This window comes from Lygodium microphyllum, chromosome 21 (assembly GCF_053477565.2).
Source record: "Lygodium microphyllum isolate KBCC chromosome 21, Lygodium_microphyllum_v1.1.10, whole genome shotgun sequence".
Taxonomy (NCBI): Eukaryota; Viridiplantae; Streptophyta; class Polypodiopsida; order Schizaeales; family Lygodiaceae; genus Lygodium; species Lygodium microphyllum.
In genome coordinates this window covers 138,079,084-138,088,311 of record NC_141155.1, presented here as the reverse complement: position 1 = coordinate 138,088,311, position 9,228 = coordinate 138,079,084, and the positions used below count along the sequence as shown (strand labels likewise).

Here is a 9,228-nt window from a genome sequence, read left to right as displayed (position 1 = left end):
GAGAGAGAGAGAGAGAGAGAGAGAGAGAGAGAGAGAGAGAGAGAGAGAGAGAGAGAGAGAGAGAGAGAGAGAGAGAGAGAGAGAGAGAGAGAGAGAGAGAGAGAGAGAGAGAGAGAGAGAGAGAGTGTGTGTGTGTGTGTGTGGATGAGAGAGACATGTATATAGTTATTGAATTACCTAGTTATTTGTTATTAAATAATTTATTATTTTTAATTACTTTTGATGTAAAACTATTAACTATTCTACTTAGAATTAATATAGTATGCTAGTTTGGTTCTGTCTCATCATTCTAGGCTTCACTTTAACAAAGAGAACTACAATCTTCATGCGTACAATATTTTACAAGGTTAGACTCTACTCTTTTATCTTTTTAACATAATGAATAACCAAGGAAAAAAAAGAAAAGTGCATAACTTCTCAAAAGACGAGGGAATATTACTTTCCCCCTATAATTATGAAACAACGAAGAGACTTGTGCCAACTCTTCTATATATTGCTTATAGCATGTTAATGTGTTTTTTATATGTTATTGCTGTGCTTTTACAAAGTTATAAGTTAATTCTCACAACCAACAAAATTAGTGAAACATGAAAGCCACCACATCTCAAACTTTGACCAAGCAACTTTTTGGTTTTTGGTTTTATGTTTTGCTACGTACTCTTGATTAATATGACAACTTCACCTTTACGACAAGTTTTCAGCCAAATTTGAGTAACTTCAAACACTGTTGAGTGTTGTTTGTTTGACGTATAGTTTAAAAGAGACATCTATACTATTAGTTAAGGAGAGGTGGGGGGCAGGTGCCACATGGCAGCCCCCCACCTCCCCCACAAAAAAAGAGAACGCGGGGGCGGGTGCGACGCGTCCCCCCCCCCCCCCCCCTCCTGGGGGCCGCAAATATCGCGCACGGAGCGCCTAGTTCTACTTTACTTAGGTGTGGTTAAAAAGCACATTCAATTTAGCAAGATTAATATCATACATTTAAAAAATACACATTCAATTCTCATATGTAATTCAAAAGGTGCGCATTTATTTTTCTAGAAAGGTCTAAAAGTAGCTTCAATTTGATAAGACTAACATGATTTATAATATTAATAATTATAACTTCTAAAATAAGTTACTCCATGCATTACTATTGTAGTCAAAGGGTGTAGCACTTATTTTTTAATGTAGAAACATCAGCTAAACTTCCCAAAAAACATGCTAAAAAATCATGTAGTTTTTGTCTAGAGTAAGACATAAAACCAATTTAATCATAGTATGCTATTGTTATCATGAAAAAATGTACATTCTTATGCCAACAAGATGCACAAAAGCATGTATTCCATGCTGATGCCAAATTGCAAGGCTTCATTAAGGTCTTCTAGGAAAATAAAAACTATGGCTTTCAAAGCCTCATTGCTAAGGCCATATGCAGCAAGATGGACCAATATATACAACTTAGACTGGTTGTAAGGGAGCTGCCTGCAGAGGTTTCAGGAGCACAAGACCTTCAGAAGAGAGTGCAGGGGAGAGCAGCCGTGTTGCAATCATTCATGGGAGCAGCGCCCCAGATCCCCTTTGGGGCAGAATATATGATGCCCTTCAGCAGCAAACTGGATCTGACTGTTGACGACCAGCATGATGATGATGACGATGCTGCCGGCAACAGTGGAAGACCTGGTGAGCCTGGTAAACAAGTGCACTCAGACAAGGGATGTCCTGCAGGCCAAGCGCCTGCATGCCCACATCATCCGTCTCCACCTCGGATCCCATCACGTGCTTGGCAACTGCCTTGTCCCCATGCTTGTCAACTGCGGGAGCCTGCCCACTGCCCAGCACGTGTTCGACCACTTGCCCCTCCGCACAGAGTATGCTTGGAGTTCCCTCATCTCTGGCTACGTCGACTCCGGGGACCTGCAACACGCCCTCTCGCTGTACCGTGACATGCAACACAACTGCATCCATCCCACTATTTACACATTCCTTGCCCTCCTCAGAGCTTGCGCCAGGCTCAAAGATGCCGACAGTGGCCGTGAATTGCATGCTGCAATTGTCACTCAGGGTGTGGAAGGATACCAGTCCATTGCCAATACTATTATGGCTATGTACAGCAAATGCGGTTTTCTTTTGGAGGCACAGCAAGCTTTTGACAAGATTCCTTCTCGAGATGTGGTCTCGTGGAATGTGCTTGTGGGTGGATATGCTGAACGAGGCGAGGATCAAGGGGCACTGAGCTCTTTTAAACGGATGGAGCTAGAGGGTGTAACCCCAGACAGTGTCACATATGTGTGTGCCTTCAAAGCTTGTGGAAGCACAAAGGCCAAGCAAAAAGGTCAGGAGTTGCATATGAAATTAGCAATACAGGGATTGGAAGAGGGACTTCTTGTTGGCACTACTTTGGTGGACATGTATGCAAAATGCGGCTTACTTGAAGAAGCAGAGCACCTGTTTGATGAGCTACCTGTTCGAGATGCGGTCCTTTGGACGGCACTCCTTGCAGGATATACAGACCATGGACTTGCACACAAAGCGATGGATTGTTTTGATCTGATGAACCAGGAGGGGATTTCTTTGGATGCTAATGCATTTGTTTGTAGTTTGAAAGCATGTGGCAGTACAGAAGACATCAAAAGAGGTGAGCAGGTGTGCACAGCAGTAGTCATGAAGGGGATGGAGAGGGATCTGTTTGTTGGAAATGCCCTGGTAGACATGTACGTCAAATGTGATTGGCTTGCAGAAGCACAACATATTTTTGAAAACCTTATTGCTAGAGATGTGGTCTCATGGAATACATTGATTACAGGCTATGCTGACCGTGGTTTTGGCCTTGAAGCATTGAACTGTTTTGAGAAAATGGAATCTGTTGGTATGTCTCCAGTAGTTGTCACCTTTTGTGGTGGCTTGAAAGCTTGTGGGATGGTGGGAGCTGTAGAAAACATCCAAGTTATCCATTCTCAGGTAATATCCAGAGCATTGGAAAGAGATCCTTTTCTGGGAAACACTCTCGTGGATGTGTATGCCAAATGCCACTTGCTTCCTGCAGCAAGGCGAGTGTTTGACAAGCTTCCTATTAAGAATGCAGTCTCTTGGAGTGCACTTATGTCAGGATATGCTGAACATGGCCTTGATGAGGAAGTGTTGAAGTTTTTTGATCAGATGCAGCTAGAGAGTGTGTCCATGGATGCTATATCATATGTTCACTGCTTACAATCTTGTGGGACTTTAGGAGCCTTGGAAAAAGGGCGAGAGGTACATGCTGAGGTTAGGAAAGCAGGTTTAGAAAGAGATGCATTCGTGGCCAATACATTAATTGACATGTATGGTAAGTGTGGTTCAGTGGTAGAAGGACGTGAAGTGTTTGACAATCTACTTATGCGAGGTGTTGTATCATGGAATGCGTTGATTAAGGGATATGGTGAGAACCATCAGGCTACCGTGGCTGTGCAATGTTTTGATGACATGCTGAGCCAGGGTGTAGAGCCTGACTCCGTCACATATGCATGTGTTCTTGCTGCATGCAGCCATGCCAGCCTTGTCGACAAAGGGCATGAGTGTTTTAAGATGATGAAAGCAGATGGAATTGAACCTAAGTTTGATCATATTATTTGTATGGTTGATCTTCTTGGAAGATCAGGATGTGTGCATGAGGCAGCAAAATTTGTTGAAGGCATGCTGAGCTACCCATCAGAAGAGATTCTGCGGGCTCTGCTTGGTGCCTGTAAAACCTATGGTGATATAGAACTGGGTCAAAGATGCTTTCAGCAAATTGTGCAGGTGAATGCAGAGGATGCTGCTGTGTACTTGCTGATGGCAGACCTTTATGCTGGTGCTGGTAGGTGCAGTGATGCTGACAGAATAGAAGAGATGAGAATGTGTTTTGAAGCTAAGAAAAAGCCTGCCAGTGCATCAATTGAGGTGAACAAAAGAGCCTACGTGTTTGCTGTGGGTGACAACCATGGTGAGCATATATTGGCCATGCTGGATATCTTAGGTGGGCGCTTGAAGGATACTGGATTGGTGCCAAATCTAGAGATGATGAGACTTACATTGAGTATGCAGGAGGATGTGTTTCCTTGCGATCTTATAGATAGTAACCCACCATGCTTATCCTACAATAGCAACAATTTTGACGGTTTAAATATTATGCAAATGACTGATGTTCATGACTTCATGTGATACAAGTACTGCACAATGTCCCTAGGTTTGCTACTTAAATGCAGAACACTCCAAGCCTATTACCCTTCCATGCCATTCTACATCTGTTAATGTACACTGCATCCACCACTTGCAGTTGCAGCACCCTCTTGTTATTTTGATGGATGCATCAACTAATGGCACCCGCAGTTTGCTACAGCTGTAGCTCAGCATCAGCATATGCAGACACCTTTATGTCGATCTTCTGCATCTCCACTCTCAAGACAACAATATTCATCATGTTACTGATGCAAGCTTGCTCTTCAAGGGTCAATTGGTGTAGCAGATGCAACCATGCAATGATTTTTCTTATTTTTCTTTGATATCTTAGAAACCATGACACCTTTTCCTAAGGTATCTTTTGGAAGGCCATACATGAGGAGGGCAACGTGTTGGATACACACACTACATCTGGAATGCTCTGTTGCTTTCTTACAAGTCTAACAATGGATGCATAAAATCAATGAGAGCTATGGGAGCTTCTCTCTTGTGGGGTGTAGTCTCATTGATGGAAAGGTTTAACCCGCACCTTGAGCAAAGGAACCCAGATGGCAGACCATTAATGAAGGTGGTGTTGTGAAAATGCTTGTGGTGTTATCATGGAAATGGCAGTGTTTGTTGCAGGATCCTCTGTTCTCAGTCTTGATATGGCCATGGAAATTGACTGTCTCTAGGAAGGCAAGCGGGAGATGATGAAGTGTCAATGTTGTAGATGGGGATGGAGTCCACATATTAGAAGTTGGAGAAGCACCAAGATGGCCAATGAAGGAGCACGAATGGTGATGCATGCTTCCTTGCAACTTAGCATCTCCATTTAGTAAAGTCACTAAAAGAAAGATGCACACTTGTGTACCAAAAGAATATTCTTGTATATGTGTAGTAAGACCATCCATTGTGCCATTTTACAAAACCATGTGTAATGGAATAATCACCCAATTATTGAGATACCAAGATCCAATCAATGAAGTCTTGGTCATTTGAGTTTGCATATTAGATGAATACTTGCATATTTTGAAAGGGCTTCAAAAATAGTAAATGGTTCTAAAGAGATAAGTGTCAAAGTAGTGACAATAGCTGCATCCTTGTAGCTACCTTTAGGGACGACTAGCTGAATTCGGAAACATCACTACCAAATATGAAAGCCTTACCTTGAAATGGCTCACTACTTTGTTAATATATCTTGTAGTGTCCTATTGAATGCCATAAAAGTGTGGCAATGCATAATGTGTTTCTCATCCCTTGTAATATAGGGCTAGTGCTCCTTAATAACTTTAGAAGTTTATCTCGGACATGTATATATGCAAGTAGAGATATCCTTGGGGTCCCATGGTATTTTAAACCTTGAGTGTTTGGTTCATCATTTAGTTAAGTAGCAAGTGTGATTTTCTATATCCTTGGAGTCTTTTCAAACAAACAAATATTTAAGTCAATTTTACCATTTCTCCAAGGCTATCCAAAGAGAATATCATGTTTGCTTAAGTGGACATTGGTTCAATGAATCCCTTTTATTGGGCATTTAAAGTAGTCTCTATTGCACCTACAATTTCTTGTTTTTATGAAACATTGATTTGATTTCTTAGTTAGCAATGGAAAATTCCAAACAATGACAAGAGGGCAAAGAAAGAGTACAAGTACCAATGGAGAAGTCAGATGAAGTTCATACTTGTACTATCGAAGCTATAAAAGTATAAGTACACACCTAAAATAAGAAGAGTAGGGTGTGTACAAGTAATAGGAATAAACCTCCTTAAGGAGGGAAAATAACCTAGCTATCTTAAGTGGGTTCACACATCACTTCCATAGTATATGCTATAGAGCCCCTAGGAATGATGATATGAACAAGTCTAGGAATCTAGCACATCAATCTAGGAAGGACAATATATACAAAGCTCTATAGAAAGCTTCAAACCTTGCACGAGAGAGGGCCTTTGTGAATACATCTATTGAGTTCTCTTGCATAGGTACATTGACCAAGCTCCCTTATCAAGATTCACTTCCATACAACATGATAATGTACCTCAATATGCTTTATGCAAACATGGAAGACTAGATTCTTTGAAATTGCTAAGCCGCTTTAACTATTGGTGTAGATAGTGGTAGGAGATGATTAATTAATACCAAAGTTAGCAACACATTGTCTTAGCCAATATATACATGAGGCAAAAATGTGACTACAAAACTTGCTACTGGACAATCTAGTGTTATAACAACCTGTCTTGTCAATATTGTAAAAAGCATATAGTTTTGGATTAGCACCACATGGTTGCTACAACAAAGTATAATCTACCATCCCTGTCAAAGTAGCAAGAATCCAATTTAGTGCTTGCCAAAGCTTACAACCTAGGATATCCATAATTTTTCTCACATGTGACCTTGTCAATTGCACATCCGGCCTAGCATGAGAGACATAACAAAGACACCTAATGACTTGTTGAGAAAAAAATACATCAATGAGATTACTTAGGCCTTGAAGACACTAATCTAAAATAGGTTTTGCAAGAGCAACCACAAGTGTCATAAATCAAAATTGAATATTTTTATCAAATTTGAAATTTACTTCATTTTCTACAAACCAATGCCACCCTTCAAGTTGTGTAAATTGAATGCTCAAGTTATTATTATTTAACTCAAGAGATTTATTAGGAGATATATGGGTCGAGCCCATCTTGCACCCTTTAAGGCTAGTACTTCATGCATCAGCCAAGGATAAACAAACGAATCACACAAATAAGTCCCAACCAGCACTTGTCTTGCCAGGGATAGGAATAACCACTTTTCTATTCTTGATAGATGACAAATCCCATTTTGGAAGTGTTTTGACTCATAAATCCTCTCTTTTCATGCAATGCCTGATCCAAATTCAATTGATCAATTGATTGATTTGTGGGCAATGTCTATGAAGATATGATACTATGTGAATACTATCATGTTTTTTATTATACTTTCCAAATAAAGAAAGGAGTGATCAAATACACGTTGAGTGAACTCATTTTTCTTCATTTTTCCACAAAAGAAGGGTTAGAATTGCATGTTCAGCAAATACCACATTCTTTTTAACAACCCAACTCTTCATAGAAAATTTACAAAGTGTATGGCTTTTCTTTTTGCCTCACAAAAAGGTACTTTATAACCTCATCATTCAACTTTGAGCATTGTTTTTCAAGCACAAGAGCATAAACCAAGAATCCAAGAAGGTACAAATGCATAGTAATAGGCTTTCTACCAAAATTTGCTATAGCCACAATACATGTTACAAACTTTAAATATCCATCAGTTAAAGGTATTCTTATAGGACCTTAAACATCACTATGTACATGCTATGAATTATTAGTTTCTCTAACTAAACCCCATCCTTAGGCAATGTAGCAAAGTGCATTTTATCTACAATCCTCATATATAAGTTTTATAAGAGCTTGCAAATGTGGTAAATTAAATACCATGTCTACCTAACAAGACACAACACAGTCCCATAGTTTGATAGTCCAAAATGTGTACACCAAAACATAGAATTATTTGTAAAAGTGGGAGTAATGGGATATCCTCTCATAGAGATCTAAAGTCTAGGACATAAGGTCCTTGAAGCAACAATAATGTTACCATCATTGTGATCATAAATTGGTACATCTCAAAATCCATAAATATAATAAGATAAAAATATTTGGTAAGTGTTGTTGGATTTAGAGTTGCAAAAAATGCACACACACAACTTGAAGAAGAAGAAGCTTGAGATAACACAATACAAAGTGTATTGAGTGGCATTTTTGACAGTACTAATGGCATTTTTGCCAAGAGGCAAGTCACATAAGAACTAAGTACCATTTTTGACAATACCATTATATTTAGCTTGCACAATGTTAAAATATATGGTGCTAGAGGCTATGCTACAAGCACATGTAAGCCAACAAGCCATTATTGCCATATCCGATACACTTTATTGTATATTAAAGCATCCAAAATTGGGGTTGTTGACCCTCAGAAGAACAAGGTGGAAAATTCTGAAAATCTAAAGTAGAAGACAAGGCCAAGGCAAAAGTGAAACGGAAGACGAAGACTCGCCAAGAAAAATCTAGAAACACAAGAAGTGCAAAAAAGTCCTAAATCAAGGAGAGAGGCACACAAGAAAAAGCATAAGTCAAAACTTTTGTAAAAGAGCGCAAGACGCACCATGATTTATTTTGTAAAAGAGTGCAAGGCATACCATGATTTATTTGGTAAAAGAGCATCGGGCTCTCACCCGTGCAAATTGTAAATGATTAGATGCATGGGTTAAGGCCATGCCAATAGGGAAGAGGAGGAGAAGGGTTGGAAGAATGGTGGGCCAAGCCCGGACCAAAAAGGGAATGACTGCACAAAGGGGATTAGGGTTAAGGTTTTGTATAAAAGGCAAAATGAATGAAGAACCTCATTCTTGTGTGGCCAAAAGTAGCTCTCCTCTTCTTCTTCTTCTTCTTGCTTGCCTGAGCTTGTGTTTGAGAGAGGGAGTGTGAGAGGGTGAGGGAATGAGTGTGTGAGGGTGAGGGACCGTGGTGGAGAAGCTCTCCATCTTCTCCTCTCTTTTTCTTTTCTCCTCTCTTCTCTTCTCTTCTCTTCTCTTACTCGTGGCAACAATGGAGCTTGGAGCATGGAGCTTGAGGATCAAGCTCGCTTGAAGCTTGCACTTGGATTGTGGAGCTACTGGAGTGCTCGAGAGAGTAGGCAACTCGATTGGGCATGGAGGTAAGCTCACTACACTCGTAGGTTGCGAGCATGTACGGCTAGGTGAGACATAGCCATTGCATTCGGCTTGAAACAATAAGCAGTCAGTGGGTCTTGGCGATCGAGTGGTGTGAGCTCCCACTACACTTTGGTTCCATTGCCAGGACGAATGGATTCAAGCCTTGACTGCTTGAGCGCTCAAAATTGAGCATTGAAGTAGGGTTTTTCCGAAACCGGTGCTTAAGGTAGATAGGTACGAAGTGAGAGAGTTTGAAGAGGTATTCGATCTCCTTACCAAGTAAGTTTTTGGTTTTTGGGATTTGGAAAAGTAGGTTGGAGTAGTGTAGGTGTTCGCTT

At 40.3% G+C, this 9,228-nt stretch overlaps 1 protein-coding gene across 1 annotated transcript; it reads left to right on the top strand.

The window, feature by feature from the left end:
- Window positions 1-1,635: 1,635 nt before the first annotated feature.
- LOC148018630 (pentatricopeptide repeat-containing protein At2g33680-like) lies at window positions 1,636-4,158 on the top strand. The gene has a single exon (XM_087661585.1). The coding sequence runs from the start codon at window positions 1,636-1,638 to the stop codon at window positions 4,156-4,158; it is 2,523 nt and encodes an 840-aa protein (XP_087517711.1).
- The last annotated feature ends 5,070 nt before the right edge of the window (window positions 4,159-9,228 follow it).

Coding starts and splice junctions, on each gene's coding strand:
- LOC148018630 (XM_087661585.1), top strand. CDS start 1,636: ATGCTGCCGGCAACAGTGGAAGACCTGGTGAGCCTGGTAAACAAGTGC.